This window comes from Dermacentor albipictus, chromosome 6 (genome assembly GCF_038994185.2).
Source record: "Dermacentor albipictus isolate Rhodes 1998 colony chromosome 6, USDA_Dalb.pri_finalv2, whole genome shotgun sequence".
Classification (NCBI taxonomy): Eukaryota; Metazoa; Arthropoda; class Arachnida; order Ixodida; family Ixodidae; genus Dermacentor; species Dermacentor albipictus.
In genome coordinates, this window is record NC_091826.1 from 68,652,316 (window position 1) to 68,670,210 (window position 17,895).

The following is a 17,895-nucleotide window of genomic DNA, read 5'->3' on the forward strand; positions in this document are numbered from 1 at the left end:
TGCTATAGATACTGGCAAGCTCACTGGAATGGAAAGGGAGCGGTAAGACGCACATTAAAAAAAGGCATGGCATATGTTCATGTTCGTACGTGTTATGAATTAATGCACTGGATTACGAAAAAGAGGCAGAGGGAAATCGCACACTGAGAACACCGATAAACATACAGTGCGACGCAACTCGAGAAATAATATGGAAACGTCCAAGAATTTAGAAGAAAAAAAAAAACAAGATTGAATCGTCGCGACTGCACATCACGTACAGTCCCCGTAGGCGTCGAAGTCTCTACAATGAAATTATTTTGAACAGCTCTGATAGCCCCCACGCAACAATGGTTGCTTGTATACTGTCAAATGCTCATATTCTGTGGCCTAAAGCTCATGGCACGGTGCGAAAACGCGCTCACAGCGAAAGCAAAACATTGTGCGCGGACATGCATGCAGACGCGCGGTCGGTCGCTGCGAACCCGTGTGATCGCTGCATTGCGGTTTCATTCTGTTATACCCCATTTGGTTATACAGACAGCCCACTCTAACAACATATTTCACATAGTTTACTCTCGGCGTTTGGCTACTTTTCAAGCAAGAAGCCGGTTCGGGAGACTCCATCGCGGCGACCGCGCGCAGTGGCGTTCACTGTACGTATTCGGTAAAGAAATAGCGTCCGTAAACGATTCTGTGCTTTCAGTTTGCCCAAGTTTATTATTTAGACAGCAAAAAACTTCTCTCGTTTCGAAAGTACTTACAGAAATGTCCGGGAGAGCTCGCGCGTGGTGTTTTTCAGTGAGCGCTGACAGCAAAACCTACGAGGAGCGCGCAGCGTGATCCCTCATACTACGCCAGCGAGGCGCTTCCGATAGATGGCGACTCCGTCACTCCTCGCCGCCAATAGCTGCCTTACGTCGTAATTATGCTTCCTCCTAGCGTTTTTTTTTCTTTCGTTTTGACTGAACGTATGAAGCAGCGTATTGCGCTAGCCGGATAAGGCAAGGACAACTAGCGCAAGCCGCGCTCTCCGCTCGTCACGGCACTCGACTGTGTGCATGTGTCGTGTGCACACAAGGCGGAAGCCGGCGGCAATGGTGGAGTGGCTGTCGATCAACACGGCAGCGCCGCACGTGTGGCGCAGTACTGCCGGCGCAGGCGAATGAATTACAGGCGGGTTCTAGGCAGAACCGCCCGTGCCTCCAGATTTCGGCTAATGGGCCAGAAATAATTGCGAAATTCGACTTAAACGTGGTACGTTATTTCAATTTCTAAAGAAAAGTTGTTCCGTGAAAATATACAGGTTACATGGGATTTTTTGGCAAGTACAATCACTTCGCTTTGTACATTACTTCGTTATGGATGTGTTTAGTTGTAACGAGTTTTAACTGCAGCTCAACAGTTGTGCAAGGGTCCTTCGATACTATACACACAACCAGACAAGGGACCATATAGTAGTAACTATTTTGACAGTGATCATCCTTTGTAGTTATTTATCATGTTCAGAAGTTGATCCTGATGATAAGAGTAGCGTGCAAAGCAACAAAGGACAAATGTATGATTCAGGAAAAGACTATTAAAATGCATATCCAAGATTTGGCCTTGGTATGGTTACGGCACAAAGTTGGTTTAGCTGGTAACTAGCACAATAACACGATTACTAGCGTAACAAGACGGGGACTAAATCAAGAACACGGGACCACGCTAGTGTGGTCCCATGTTCTTTCCTTGATTCCTGTCTTGTTACACTGGTGATCATGACTTATTGTGCCCGATATGAGCTAAAAACCATACAGTTTACAAAGCAGTTTTTAAAACTGCAGGTGCTCTTTCACCCCGAGTGGCTCTCAGGTGTGGCTTCTCAGTTTCCTGCAACTGCCCAGCTTTGATAATATTGGAATGTAATTTTCTAGCACTGATGTATGGCGTCGGCAAGGTGAAGTTATTAGTGATGCAGAAACACACCGACAATACCATAGGCTCACAAACTGAACATTCTAAGGTCAACAAGGTTTCGGTGAACTAAGAGATTTCATAAATCTATACAGCCAGCACAAGCCCTACCTTGAATATTTAATACAGACTCAGCCAAAAATATGAGAACAGATGAGACAGCATAACAAAGTGGTCTGTCAGCATGCATAAACTAACTTTGACATTAATCATGTCTGCTCTGTCGCATGTGATGACAAATTAGTTCATAAGGCAATGAAAGACTTACCCAGTAGTCCGTGACACTAGGGCAAAACATTACCAAAATGTCGGGCACTTTACACTTCAGGGTTTACTTGATGAGCCAGAGCTGCTTTATTGTAGCAAGTGATAAATTCAGACTAAATGTATTCTATAAGAATGTGTCATAAGAAAATAATAAAGCAGCAGGCAATCTTGGACAAGACATAAAAAAAAAGTTTTTACTGAACATCTACTGATGAAAAGAACATGACTCAAACAAACAGCCGTACTAAACATACTGAGCACACAAATATTGGTCAAACAAATGTGCAGAACACAAAGATGCATTATTGAGCACTTTTAGCTTCACACTGATGACTCAATAAAACAAAACGAAAAAACATGAAGTTAAGCTCATGCAGTCTGCTCATGAAAACAAATCACCGAAAATGCCTGAAAACAAACATGATCTCGCAAGTAATGAAAAAACACTGATTGACAAAAATAATATTGATACAGGAATTATAAAAACAAGACTTCAACACAGTTTTCACACAACACACATCTGTGCACATGTTCAAAAAAACAAGGAATTCGGTTCTCTGCTGACATATTTTTTCCTAGTCAGCCAGTACAAAAAATTCATTTTTTCCTTTTACATGTAGCATAATTTGTCACCGTGAAAGCTCATCTCAAAGTTCTTCAGACAACAGAAAAGTTATAGCATGGAGTCAGTAATTCCGACACCTAGTAGTAATTTTGACAACTAGCTGCCAAGGGTGGAAAGACCATGCACGCAATATTTCCTCATAGTACTCAGGTACTCACTTGGAAGGCCATCTACCAAGACTACTTGAGATGGCTGCGCCAAACTGTAACTGGTGTAAGTTCGCTCACTAAACGACAGCTTGCTTTGCTCAGAAATTCTGGGCTAGGTTACTCATGCACGACATGTGGTCACACCACAGAGGTGCTAAAGTGAAAGTGAACTGCCTGCTTTCACAAATGAGCCTCTACTCTCCTCTGCTCCTCGGCGATTCCAGAGCCGAGATTTCACAAACGGGCACTCTCGGCAAAGAATAAAAGGCAGTGGAGTGAAGACTGTTTTTTCCCTGAACATGCTCGTCGCCAGAGGATAAGGTGGAAAATGTCCCTCGAGGACAGTGCCACATCCTTGTTTGATGCAGCACTGACCCAATAATGCTTCTAGCTTGTTTCTGTGACAAGGGCTTTCGTGGAAAAAGCAGTCTCTGCTACAGTGCCCTTAATTTGCTGCCAAGAGTGGCTGGTTCTGAAATGCTTACTCAGGGACCCTACTAAAGCCCAGTAAGCATTCCACTCAAATGATAACACTGTCCTTTGCTTCTTGGAGTCTAGATGAAGCGTTGGTATCAACCCAAAGTGCAGCATTTGCAGTGTGATGGCGCCGTCACAAGTTTTGCGATATCTTCACGTATTTGTGTCCTTCCCTTTGTACATAACGGCTCTACAATGAGAGTTGCCAGGTTGAGTGTACGCTCATTTTGAAACGCCTGTGTAATTCCTTATTAATAAACCATGAACTAGCTTCTACCAGACATTGCCATTATATGTAAGGTTACAAAGAGCTTGTGCGGGAATTTTAGTGAAGTCTACCCACCCACTTTTCATTTCTATGTGGTTTCTGATGTACTAACCCTCCACTGACGCCCAGACTGATCGTTTTTAGTAGAGCACTCTGGCATGGTGTTACCATTCTACCATTACAATTACTGGTACTATTTTCACCCACCTGCACATGCATGGGAAAAGCCACACAGATGCAGCTGGAGGCAGGGATCATCAGTATTTACACTGCAGTGGTGCTAGTCTAACATTCACATACTCAAGATGGATAATTCCACAATTTAGAAAAATTTATTGGGACCATTTAGTGTGTGTGCCATGAAACTTTGTGAGGAAAGCAAGAACAGCATCACAAGCCACTTAGGCGCTATATGCCCAAATCACAAGCTGGTAGAAGTTCCAAAATTCATTTGTTGATAAGGCTACTCCTGCTTTCAGGCTCCTAAAAACAGGAAGCAGTTTTGTTCTGTCCACAGTTGATCAAGTGTGCGTAATGCCACATCAAATGCATGCATCTGTGGCAAACCTACAAAAGGATCATACGTGCACACGCCACTCTTCAAATGTTATTGCAGAATGCTTTCATCCATCTAAAGACTTTCATGACAGTTTTAACAGCTCGGAGCTGCAGTGAAAATCAAGTTTAAAAGAGTGAGAACCTGAACGCTCCAATAAACAGCCTGACAAGCTAGCCTGTTTGACATGAGTAAGCAATGGTTCTTGGGGGACGCTAAAGCTGTATAAGAGGCGAGAGCATCGAGAAATGCAATACTGTGTAGCCCTGTCCTTGCACAGCTTCTTCCAGTTGGCTGTTAAGGCTGCTGTACAGGTATTCACAAAAGAGTACTGCTTTTGCTGCCAAAACTTCACAGCTACTGCATGTTGCAACTAAACACCCAACTTTTGCTGCAGGCAAGTGGCTGTGAGCATAGCACCAAGAAGCAGTAGCTGGCATGCTTCATCAGTGAAAACAGCAGTATTAACACTTTTCTTGACACTACTTCCACAGACTGCACATGTAGCCAGGTACTTCACCGGTGATCTAGCATTGGAATGAATTGATTGACGGGACTAGTTAAACGAGTGATGCTGGCATGCTTGCTGACAAACAAGCTGCAGCTAGTCAGCATTTCATTGTCAGTTGCATACAATTAACCTGTTACAACTGCACCCTGCGACACAGTCTCACTGCCTGTTCCGGTTGCTGCCCCGGGGAATGTGGCCATGCAGAGAAAGTGGCACGACGGCAGCTTAATGCCAGATGCCACTTTTTGCAAGGCGTCTTTGCACAGCCCTGGTGGACGCATCGGTTGGCACTAGAAATTAGAATGACACACACAAGCTAACTTTCAATTACGCCAATTGCCCAAATTTACTGCAGCTAAACATCCCTCAAAATAAAGTACACTGGGAACCAGTGTGTTCAGCAAAGCTTACTATATTACAGATGAGCGAGATTACACCAGATGCAGGTGACGCTGAAAAAGCGTGTGTATTATACACGAAGGTGTAGGAATAGATGCTTGATGCATGCTCACACCAAGGAGGGTGGTATCATACAGAACATTATGGCTTACCGGTATTTCTTTGACCCCATACCTGCCTTGGTCAGTAATGTCACAAGTGTGCCCAAAGAGATTCTCCAAGCAAACAATATCAGGCGTGCCTTTGAAACTCCTTCGTGGGAACCCAATTTATAATCCACTGGTTTAACACGTATAATTAGCAGGAAATGTGAATTAACAACTGTCAAGGTGCATACAGGAAACAAGTACATGGCTCAACAAATGAAATGCGATAAACTGTTACATTCTCTAATCTGGTGTGCGGCATAAACCTACATGCAAGAGGTAGTTTTCTGAAACGCACTGATTAGAGACATTTAGCGTGTCCGCTATTCCGGCAAACCGAGGCAGTTTGGGTGGATTACCGGATGGGCAGGGGCGTGAACGTGAGCAGCCGGAGTGGTGCAGCCGCCTGGTGTTGTAGAGCTCAATCAGACAAACACAGAGCTAAAATTGCAGTAACCTACTTTATTCTGCTTCGCAGCTGGTGCAAATTTCCGGCAGCGGCGTAATTGTGTACACAATTACGCCGCTTTCGAGAACTTACACCCCAGCTAAGGAGAATATAGTAATTGGCTCTGTGTTTAGGTGGTTGAGCCTTGGACCACCAGCTGGAGCCACCAATCTGGCCGCTCACGTTTACACCCCCGACCATCCGGTAATCCGCCCAAACCGCCCTGGTTTGCCGGAATAGCGGACACGCTAGAAGTCTCTATTAACACATCTGACGTTCAAGTGTGGCCACCAAAAAACACGAGGAAAGACAGCCAGGTGTATCGTCTCACCTGATGAGGTGGCGTCACAATCAACATGGCAAAACCTAGTTTTTTCATTGTTAAATACTCGTATGGGATTGAAATTCAGCACTGGCATCCGACAGTAATGGTGCATCAGGGTGCGTGCGCCCGCCCGCAATGCCGGCAACACCGCGCACCTTGATATGCAGAGACAGGCTGGTGTACTTGTTTTCAAGCTACAGGTGTGAATCGAGCGCACACTGCAATGGCACATTTCGCAGCAGCTATCGAATTTCGAAGTGCTGGCACTTTCTGGGAGGCTGACAGACACATATTTCTCGTTGCCCACTTATGGCTTTAACTTCCTTCCATCACTGGACAGCAATAAAATAAAGCAATAACAGTCAGTGGAGACAAATGGAGATGAGAGTGCTATAGAGCCCACAAGACATGGGAGGCGAGTGCAAGAAAGCACGGCCGAAAATCAAGGCATGCTGTGTAGTCGAGACATTCAGTAAGTGCCAAATCGGAGGGTTGGTGCTCGATTTCATCTTCTACCATGTTCTGAACGGGTCACGAGTTAAACATTCACCAGCACTTCAAAATTAGGGCACCAATAGCCACATGCTAACATTATCTCAACTGTGATTTTATGTTGGAACCCACACTGAAAATAGACTATGGTTGCCAACAGTTTCTGTATACTGTATCATGACATCTGAATGCACATAAATTTGAATATGAATCGCACTACATTTGTTGAGTACTGTACTGTCTCTTTCAGGAAAGCAAGCGGGTCACCTGGTACACAATCGCTGGGTAACTCTGAGACACCCGATGTGCTTCCTATTGTGCCCCAAAAGTTGGAAAGTGAAAAGTGTTGCCCCCTGGTGGTAACGCCCTCCGACCACAACACTTGAAATGTGGAGCACGAGGGTGGCTGGCTTTTGCACCGCCTAGTGAATACCGGTAGGCCCGAGAATTTGTGATCAAACATGACATGTTATGAACACCACTCGTGGAGCATTGGAAGTTGGTCAGGAATCTTCATGCCTACTTGTTTTGTGCTAGGCTGTGCAAGAAGCCAAGCATTCTGCTGCTCACACTTCAATTATTGCCGAGAGCAGTGTACATATTGTAATCCAGGGACTCGAGAGCACACCCACTACACACATTTAAGCACACCCTCAGTCACATGCCAAACAGACGATTTAGTACCTTTCACAAAGGCTGCATGAACGTGTGTGTACATGTACAGATACAGTAATACCTCGTTAACTCGAACTCACACATCTCGAAAAATCGGCTAAGTCGAAATTTTCCATGGCACCGAACCATTTTCTGTATGTCCCATGTATTTGTTGTCCTTTGTCTCGAAGTATTTTTCGGCCAAAATGCGGCTATCTCTAAATCTTGACTGAGCGTGGAACAAAAATTCCGCCGCCGGACCGTTTTGCAAGATTCGCACGATGCATCCGTGCCTAAAGTCCCTAGGTTATTTTTTTTTTCTCCTTTAGCCGCGCCTATCACAGAGCTGATGCTCTCCCCGAACGTGAAGTCGGAGCGTAGAGGCACACTATCAACTAGCATACTAAAGATGATGGTGACGATGACGAACTACCTCGAGAGGTGCCGACGTCTGCAGAAACAAGGAATTCACTGCACTTGCTGCAAAATAGTTCAGCGCAGCGGTGGGGAAGATCGGCTCATGCGATGCATCAAGCAGCTAGAGATGCCTTTCTAGGCCCGAGTGCGACCGCAAAGCAGACAAGCATTACGCAGTTTTTTTTCTGCGTAATAAAATGGCAGTGTCACAAAACCCAGCCGGTTAACGTCTCTCGTACACTATCTTTTTTCTCTTTCAAACCTTTATGAAAAGCAATATTAAAAGCTGCTGTTGAAGAGCTGGTAAGTAGTGATTTTTTTGTAAAGAACTAAATTTTTCACGACAATTTGCGCAACTTTGCTTATCTCTAAAATCCGCTTATCTTGATAATTTCCCTGGTTTTCACTACTTCGAGTTAACGAGGTATTGCTGTATATGAACATCAGAGTTCAAAAAGTCATTCACAGATCGAAAATTTTGATTGCATCATTACTGCAATGCATTTAGACAACATTTTGTTACCAAACGCCTTTATTTATATATCTTTTGTCTTTACCCCCCACTGGATATTGCTTTTACTGTGCAAAACACTTCAGGTGGTAGTTTTCATCTGAATGTGTTGCTTCTTTTTCAGGTTTACTAGCCTGTTCCAAAATGTATTAACAGTGCAACAATTATTTCGGCACCAAACACATACAGCAGCAAATGAAAAAGCTAAGATGCTAACAGGCATGGCGTGGAAAGCAAGTTCGACGCTACCTGGAGCAGCTGTGCGTTCGAAATTCAAGAAGGCTTTTCTCCATCTCTCAAATGATGTGCGACTTTTATGCTCCACATAGGACTGCGTCATCGTTTGGCACAAATTGTTGCAACCACAAATCCTACTCACTGCACTTGTTCCGAGCCCAACCTGCAAACAGATCTGTACCTTGGTCTCCTCGCAGGCATTCGTTATGCAGACAACCGCTTTGTTTGCGCTGCATCAAAGAAGTTGTGCTTCTGGCACATAGAGAACACACAGTGGCTTTCGTATACGCAAAGCCATAAACGGTTTCAGGAAAAACTTGTCAATAGAAAGTGTCACTTAAGTTAGGCAAATGCAACTAAGAGTAAAAGAAGGTTTTTTCTGTAAAACATGCCATCGTGGGCAGCTGGCAAAATACGAAGAGGGACACCCAAAAATCAACCGCTTTCCCGGTGTGCCTCCATCACAAACTGGACATCTTAATTACATCCCTGCCCAGCATTCTTTTGTGGAGGCAGTCCCCATCGTCACTTTGGTCCTCACATCAGCATCACAGCCATGCATGGCAGGCAAGCTTCTGTAAGGTATAAAACTTAAAACGTCCAACTTACCCTTGTGGAAGTATTTGAATCACCGAAAGAGCACGTGCTAAGTAGTTTTGAAGCAGCAATATTTCCTTGCATAGGAAGTATTTAAACCCAGACGAGAGAGGGAAGTCATTGTTTAAGAAGCTTTTAAACGAGGCCTGTGGTAAACCATCCATTGACGCCACCTTTATCCGGAGGCCATGGCAAAAACAAGTTTATGATGAAATGAGTATGTACACCAATAGGGCTCCCAGAATCGGCAAGCATACTGCTACTTTGATGCGATGAGCTTGCGCTAAGGAGCTATTACGCACATGACAGTTGGTGACCTAAATACGGCCCGAGATGGACAACGTTGAAGTAAAAAAACCATGTGCAAGAGGGTTACACAGCAGTGGCAAAACCGAGAAAACCTGGTGCCTTAAAAAGCTAAAAAAAAAAGAGCTGATCAAAGTATGCAGAAAGCCTGCGACTTATGACTGCAGTAATACCTCCAGCCACTGGGAAGCTAGAAAACAAGCATGACAATGAAGCCTTCCTGTCACACTGGTGAATGCAAGTGTATGCAATATTATGGACTGCAGCAAAAGCATAAAACGGCACCGGAGGGAGAAGTGACACCAATCAGTGAGCACGTAATAAGGGGGCCAAAAATAAATGTGATGGCACAAGGGACAATCCATGAAGCAGAGAGCAGGCTATGCAGAAAACAAGGACCAGAGTGGCAGACAAAACGTAGTCTGTGGTATACAAGAGTGATTTAAAAAAAAAAGCAATAACTGGACTAAAATGCGAGCAATACAAGCACTGCAAACAAGACATGCAAGTGGCGAGAGGGTAACAAAAGGTAAACAGGTCAACAAATAAACCAACGAAACCGAAAAATATGCAAAATAAGAAAGCGCATGATGGAATCACGGGGGAAGTTAGTTACGCACTGCTATAGCATGCTGTACAACAATGGCCAACAAGAATGGACACACTCACAAGGGAAAACACGGGCCACCACCTCTGAAATACAAAGAAGAGAAAGACGACTGAAAAAAATATCAACACGACGACGCTGATGATTCGCGATACCAAAAATACTCATCTATGCTTTGTTGTGCGCGCAGCATTCTCGGAGCAAAATATAAATTCATGACTGGCTCAAACGTAAAACAAGAAATTGTTTTTTTTTTGTTTTTGGAGCACTGCGCCTCTTCTTGTTCTATTTGAAGGTGAAAAGAAGAGAAAAACATGTTACAAGAAAAAAAAAAAACAGCATGTTAAAAAACATAATAATAACATGGACACAGGCATGCTTTTGCAGAGACGACTCGCCCGCATTTGTACGTAAAACAAAAAAAACTCTCTCGTGACTTCATAAGAGCGGGGGGGGGCATGCCGCGCTCTACAGTGGTGCATGCAGCGGCGCGAGACTCGAGCATTGCGCAAACGTTTTGGCACGAGCACTACGATAACACTGGCACATGAAAGGGTGCAAACTCATTTATCTTCTCCCTTATACAAATAAAAAAAAAATCTCTTTGTTTTGCCAGTGGTCTCTTGAAAACGACCAATGCAAATTTGTACTTGATTATTTTTTTGTTGCTGTTGCTGTTGCCTCTGCAGGGCTTGACTAGCAACCTGAAGTTGTCTGGCCTTTCCCAGCATCTCTACGTGGCGGCGCATTTCACAGGCTGATGCGAGACCGATTCGATCGAGTGCCTTCTTTCGAGTTTCCGATACAAGATGGCCCAGCGGAAACAAACAAGAAAAATGTGTCCCAAGGGACTCAAGCAGAACACCCTCTAACAAGGAGTGTCGTGTGCATGACTATCAAGGCCGCACACAACTTGAACCTAGGCCACTAGAGCAGAAAGGATCTCTTTTCGCTCGGCTCTACCATTCCTATCTCGTCATCTGTCACTCGTGACTGAATGATCTTCATGATACATGCTAAGATGAGTGGGAAAGTGAGAAAAACAAAACAATTGAAATAGAATCGCTACACCTTCCTGGCCCTTCCCACTCATGACGTTGCAGCAGGCCCCACGACCATCACTCACAGATGGCATGCGGCATAGTCCCTCGGCATATGGCAAATTGTGCTAATGAACTGGGATAACCCATTAGCACAAGACATCTCGAATAGATGCGTATGCAGCAGCACCCGTAGAGGGAGTGCAAGCTTTGAAACCAGGACATAAATCATAACTTGGCGAACTCGTGCCAAAGTCACTCGACAATTCATTTCGCGCTTTCCGAGATGGGAGCAGCTTGTGACACCATCCGTTAGGGTGTTCCAATTCGAAGAGCAGCCAGTTTGTTTTGGACGAGCTAGCTCGGTGCAAATTTCCCAAATGCCACAGTCGTAGCTCGGCAGCAATTGATCCACCAAAAGTTCCGTTCTACAACAACAAACATAGAAGTTCGATGATTCTCCTGCCACCAAGGGCCTTCAAAGTCAAACATCACTCCTTTCACTTTCTGTATGCAGTTCTTGATATTTCAGGGTTTGTTGAGAAAGCGTTTTTATATCCACTGTGCTCTGGAAGAACCTGGCTAGAAAATACATCACTTTCATTGAAAATCTGTCAAGTTAGTAGCTTAGAGTCAGCCTAAAATTCAAGGCTTAGAATTAACCAGCGAGCAGACTCATCATTTAAGCAGTCACTCACTAACAAAATTTTTTTAGGCTCTTCCCATTGCGTGGAAACATTCGACCCAAAAATACAGGGCACCTTTCGGTTGAATTCCCTGTTCAAATTAGGCAGAATTGACACTTCTCATAAATTTTGTGCACAAGTAAGATAAAAAAGTTGACCTGACAAGAAAACTCCAGCCTTGTAACGCTCACTTCAAGGTGAGTCTTTGCCAGCAGCGCAAACTTAAGCCAAAACTGACCAGCGAAGACCGTTAGTAATAACACCTCATTGCTCACCCTGTACATGCAATACATTTTGCACAATGACATTGAAAAAGAATCAAGGCCATCTTATGTACAAGAATGCAAACCGCTCGCATGCATTCAGCATGGCGTCTACCATTTAGAGAAACTTTCACTGCAAACAAACACAGAGCGACTGCTGAAAGATATAGAACCGGAGAACAGCAGGGCAAAAGAAAAGAAAAGTCAGAGATTAGAAGAAGGACTACTCCTAAAATGATGCTCCAGACAATCGGGGCGCAAGTTCCTGGAGACCAGCAAAAGCATACTCTACCCAGCGGAAGCGACCCCAACCAGCTAGGGACTGTCCAGACAGCAAAAAAAGATCTCCCGTAGCTAGGAGTAAAATATTGATTCAAGATGAGGCAATGCAGGTGGACTTTGCCACGGGGCTACCACACACCATGGGGCAATGCATGACGACCACACCCTCATCCATTTCACCTCCGATGATTACATTGGGGAAGGCACGGAAAGGAGGGATGACATTGAAAAGAGAAAAACAAAACAGTCATGAAGGGAAGCCACAGCTGAACCATGTTGCCGAGAGTAGTCTGCTACACACCACTTCTGCCTTTCATTCGTCCATGTGTGCTAGATAGATGCAGGCAGACGACAGTACCTCAAACCGCAGAAACACTTCAGAACGAGCAACTAGGGGTGGAAGCCATCCAGAGGGCTAGCGAGGTTGAGCTGAGGCCAACCGTTCTTGCAATGGCTACAATCTATCACCTGGACTGCAGATCAGATGAAAGACGATGATTAGCAGAAGAAAGCAGCTGTGTTGAAATTGCATTAAAAAAGCCAGTGCACGAGTGCACGAGTTCACCAGTTCAATGAACAAGAGCACTCCCGGAGTTCAGCGAGACAGCACCACAAGAAAAGCCAAGAATTCGGTTCAAGATCAGTTCATGAAACAAAATAAGTCCCTGATCTCAGGAAACACAAGAACAGCTGGCTGCGCACGGCTCCACGGAGATATGATGCACAGAAAATGGAAAGCAAGTAGCAGAAGCTGCAGCCAGTGAGTAAGCCGCCCGTTGTCTCGCTCCATCAGACACGCCATACTGAACAGACGACGACAACACAACAATTGCAAGGGGTGGTTTTCTCCAGCAGCCCCCACGTGTTGCACCACGTCGGAAGCACACACAAAGGCGCAACAGTTGATTCCGACACAGTCGTGGCACTATGTAACACCGTATGGTTTCAGATGTTAGGCGGTGCTGCTCCGGTGTTGCAATCTTCTAAACCAGCCAGTACATGCAGCCTTGCCACTGATATCCAACTGAGCCAACTGATATCCAACAGGCCTTTTTAGCAAGGCTTCACAGCAATGGGCTTGCACATAAGCACCCACGGGCTTTCTTGCATCAGGCTTTTAACACTCCATAGGGACCCTGAGCGACCTCTGCCTTCTGTACAAACATCAGGTTTCCGTAGCCGTGATTCACCGCAACTAGGGGTTTTCTGCATGGCCCCACGCGTTTGCGTGAAGTTGTGCACCTCCACACAGTTTAACAAGTCTCTGCGACATGATTCCGCGCATCCCGTTGAGCATCTGGTAAAACGAAATCATGCCCTGCTTCTTCAAAGGCAGCGTGTCCTTGCCGAGAGGGAAGCCTGACAGTGGAAGGCGAGGGCGTCTTTAGAAGCGAAAGCCCGGAGAGTAGACCGTGCGAGTTGCTTGGCAGATCAGCACGTTCAGATACTGGTGGAGTAGGAGCGCTTGCGCTTCCAACAGTCGGGGTGGACCTTCTTGACCTCGTCGGCACGAACCTTGGCTTCTTGAGAGTAGAGCTTTTTCTCTTCGGACTTCATCTTGCGCCACTGGTCGCCCAGCATCACGCTGATGGCCCTGCGGTCACAATGTTACAAGTGCTCATGACATGGATGCACAGATGCACAAATGGGGAAGTCGTTTCGTAGTGTCAAACCACATAGCTCAAAAGGACACTAAATAACTAGAAGTTTATTTCCAGTTCTGACAGTAACTGACAAAGTATGACGGTCATGGCACGAGCTAAAGGAGAACTAACACATGGCTGACTAAGCTTCTCGCACCACAAGCAAAGCAAGTAACAGCAGCAAAAACATACAATTTGTGTGACAATGACAGATAATAATTTTATACAACATCAATTAAAAGTAATTAACAGCGTAACTAAGATTACTAAAGGAAATTATGGGGTTTTATGCCTAAAAACTGCAATCTGATAATGAGGAACGCAATAGTGGGGGACTCCGAATTAATTTTGACCACCTGGGGTTGTTTAAAAGATGCCATGCAGCAGCTTGACAAGCTCGCAGACGTCATTACAAGGGTTCACACCAGCACAGAGACCTGAATACAGATGATTACATCAGAACGGAAGTACTAACAAATTTTACTACATAGACTCATGCAAGGGCCCGATTTTTTTTTCACAATTTTGATGAGGTGCGGCTCATACATTGGACCAAACCTTTTGGTCAAAATGGTGCTGGCTGTGCCAGCACCACCTGCACACAGCAAACTGCAAATAACTACTGTATGGCCTGGACCCCTGGATGTACTATTGCATCAGAGGTCTATGCGCAGCTCTTGCCAACTGGCAGTGGCACACGGAAGTATGCCGGGCGCAAAAATTCGCCAATGCATGTATGCGGTATCGGGGCACCGAATGCGATTGCTTCTCCAATGGAATTCTAAAAAAACATTTTGGGTTGCCAAGTTGGGGGCGCGGCTCCTACGCGAGTCCATACAGTAATGCTCGAGGACGTCTACGTAATCCCACCATGCTTGTGCACATACAAAATTCAAGCCCAATGACGGACGCGATGACACCCGTACCTGTTGTCCTTGCCAGGGTGCATGTGAGAGTACTCGCCACGGTGTTTCTGGGCAAACAGCATGAAGCCATTCATGGGTCTTCGGGGCTTGGCAGGGTCTGGGCATGATGTGTGGCGGGTGCGTGTGTTCAGAGACTTCTTGGATGGCGAGCACTGCGCCGACACAGCCGCAGGTTCCGAGGGCGCAGGCGGTGGTGCTGGTGCTGGTATGCAGTGCTGCTGAAAACAACAGGGTCATTGTTTTCTGTGCAAAACATCTTTGCATTCAACATGCTCAGTTTTGCTGAGAAGTACTTCGAAGCATGGAAAAAAAAAGGAAACTAAAATTTCAAACAGCACTCCAAGCAAATACAGTCCTTCATCAACGCCAGACACTGCAGTACGGTAGTAGAACGTGCACTGTTTCTACAGTGTAGAAACCCAAGCGGCATCCCACCACTTGGATTACATCTTCTATTGTGTACGCTACAGCACACATCTTTAATTTCACTGCATAGATAAAGCGCCCTACTCTAAAAGACACATGTCGAAACAGTTACAAGCAGCTTACTTTGCCCATGGTGCTGAGCGTGTACGCAGCCGACCGGTCTTCGGGAGTGAGGGGCAGTGCTCTGGAATGACAAGAAAATGTCAGTGCACACAGACAATCAAGCACACAATTTTTCGACATATCTACAGCACTAAGAAACAGACACACAACATGAAAAATACCAGACAGGTGCTATCCTGTCTTCAGGGGCTGTCCTCTCTTCATGTGGCATGTGTGTCTGTCTTTAGCGATGCAAACACAGTCGAATCTTGATAATTCGAACTCGACGGGGCCCGAAAATTTGTTCGAATTAAAGGAAGCTAATTGAACGGTGGACTTACCTGCAGCGGCACAAGTGCACTAAGCTAACACACAAGTCGGAATTTCCACAAGATTTATTCACACGTATTTACATATTACAATCAGCTATTAGGTGGGTTGGTGATTGTACTGTGATAGGAGGCGGCGGGTGCACGCGTGTATAATAAAAGGAAACATACATCCCGTGACAATTGCCCCTTCAAACTTTTGGTATGCTTCACCGCGTAAAACTTCTGTACTGGGGCGAAATGGACTTTCAGGAACTGGTGTTACGCAATGCGCCGTGCTTTCCGGCTCCGAAGACATTGGCGAGGATTACAAAGGTGGAGTCGGTGCCATTGCTAGCAGCGGCGAATTATTTCAATTAAAAACGTGGCACCAAACAGCAAGAAGCTTGGTAGCGAACGTCGAAGTGGAGTGGCCTAGCGTTTGTCGTGGTGTGGCTACGCCTGCCGGCGGATCTGCGTATGAGAGCGCCGGCTTGAGGTGGCATGATAACCAAAACGGCGGTGGCTTCAATTAATACCGTTTCGGACCTGCTGTCATGGCAAAAAGTCCGAAAGGTGAAACGGCAAAGGCTTTGTTGCATCCGAAATTTCAGACGTTTGACTCCATGGGGTACATTGCGGTGCCGCAACACTAACAGAAGTCACTACCCCGTCACGAACAGAAGTAGTCGGTGATGCGCGTCTGCACACGCCTGCGCACAAATTTCCGCCATGGCTTTTTTTTTCTTCTCGCTGGGCATTGAGAAGTTTATTCTAAGCTTTTCCTCTGTGGAGGGGTCAGAGGAATGCTAGTCGGAGGCTCCGTCGCGTGATTTGGCGCACTGCTGGAAGCATTGGCGGAGTACAGTATGTTCGAATTAACCATCGCAAATGCTTGTGGGTTTGAATTACTGGGCGTTTTCGCCCACTGGAATATACATAGCTTTGATGGGACAACAGCACCAGTTCGAATAAACAGAAAGTTCGAATTAAGCACGTTTGAAATAACGTAAATATTCAAGTCAACTAGCCTAGCTTTCTCCTTTCAACTAAAAGCGCAGGACCATCACTAGTTAGTGACCAATGAGTACTGCAAAAATCCAAAAGATGAAGGAAGCCTCATGAAGAGGAAAAATTGTCATCCATGCAAATGTGGCACAAAGCTACAGCAGAGAACCTCACATGGGCTTCCTTTGTAGCTTTATGCTACTGTCATCAGCATGACAATTTTTCCGTATCTTCAGTGCTTATATATTTAAGATGACAGACTTACATATCAAAGTAGTGTGCCTAAAGCTTGTCAATGTATGGCTAATAAGGCCAATTGTATAGCACTTTCCAAATGTGTTTCGATACTTCTGTGATATAACGTTATGCACAGTTTATTTACAGAAATTATAAAAGCAATGCATACAGAACCTATACAAGTTTGTGTTAATTATACGGCAAACATGAATGAGTGTGCAGTTCAGCATACAGGTAATCTGTGCTTTCAGTCACCTGTGCACATTCAAAGAGAACAAAGAATGACAAAACAGATGTCCTTGTTCACTTTATCTGTCTTCACGCTTTCTTAAATGTGTGCACTGATTACTGACAGTACAGAAGACATATGAAATTACTGGAATGCACAATGGAGTACTTTAATAGGGCAGTTGCTACCCGGTGGCGTGTTTCTATTTACGCTCAAGCCCAGTGCTCGACTGCTGTGCCACCATGCGCTGCTCATGTGTATCATGTTTCTAGGTACTTTTTCCCCGAAGCGCCACAGCGAGCGCCCTAGATCCTTGTAGGTACTTGGTGGAACTAGGGAGATGTTATCTGCTCACCCAGCTGTTGCTAACAGAAAATAGGTTTTTCAAAACACGCTGCCAGGCTATTTCAAAATAAGAGTTGCGTGCGGAAGCTGAAGTAACACTGGATGAAATTTTTCAGACTGGATAAGGGGATAAAGGGATGTGATAAGAAGTTGGTCGTGGTGTGCGAGGCGCTTCAATCCACAAGAGCCGGGATAATCGTGGGGCATGGAGGGATTCTCGTACCACGAGCCACATCATTCACTCGAAGAACAGTTTACACCCTTTGGCTTGCCCCTTCTGCCACACAAAAATAATCGTCATCTGCCTTGATGCGTTTCCTTTCTTTATCGCTGCGAGCCCGGAACTTTCCAGTAACGAACGGAACGCGCGTTATCAGCATAGAACAGTTTACACCCTTTGGAGTGCCCCTTCTGATAACGCGCGTGCCGTTCGTCACTGGAAAGTTCCGGGCCTGCAGCGATAAAGAAAGGAA

At 45.3% G+C, this 17,895-nt stretch overlaps 1 protein-coding gene across 3 annotated transcripts in view; it reads right to left on the bottom strand.

Annotated features, from left to right (window-relative positions):
• Positions 1 to 2,382: 2,382 nt before the first annotated feature.
• LOC135910527 (protein capicua homolog) overlaps positions 2,383 to 17,895 on the bottom strand; it is a 42,107-nt gene continuing 26,594 nt past the window's right edge. For 2 of the 3 annotated variants that reach the window (XM_070540788.1, XM_065442600.2), the window contains 3 exons: positions 15,317 to 15,377; positions 14,768 to 14,985; positions 2,383 to 13,792 (listed from right to left, as the gene is read on the bottom strand). In XM_070540788.1, coding sequence (XP_070396889.1) covers positions 13,639 to 13,792; positions 14,768 to 14,985; positions 15,317 to 15,377 — 433 coding nt within the window. In that variant the 3' untranslated portion in view covers positions 2,383 to 13,638. The remainder of the gene's footprint in view (positions 13,793 to 14,767; positions 14,986 to 15,316; positions 15,378 to 17,895) is intronic. The other variant, XM_070540789.1, reaches the window with a different exon arrangement.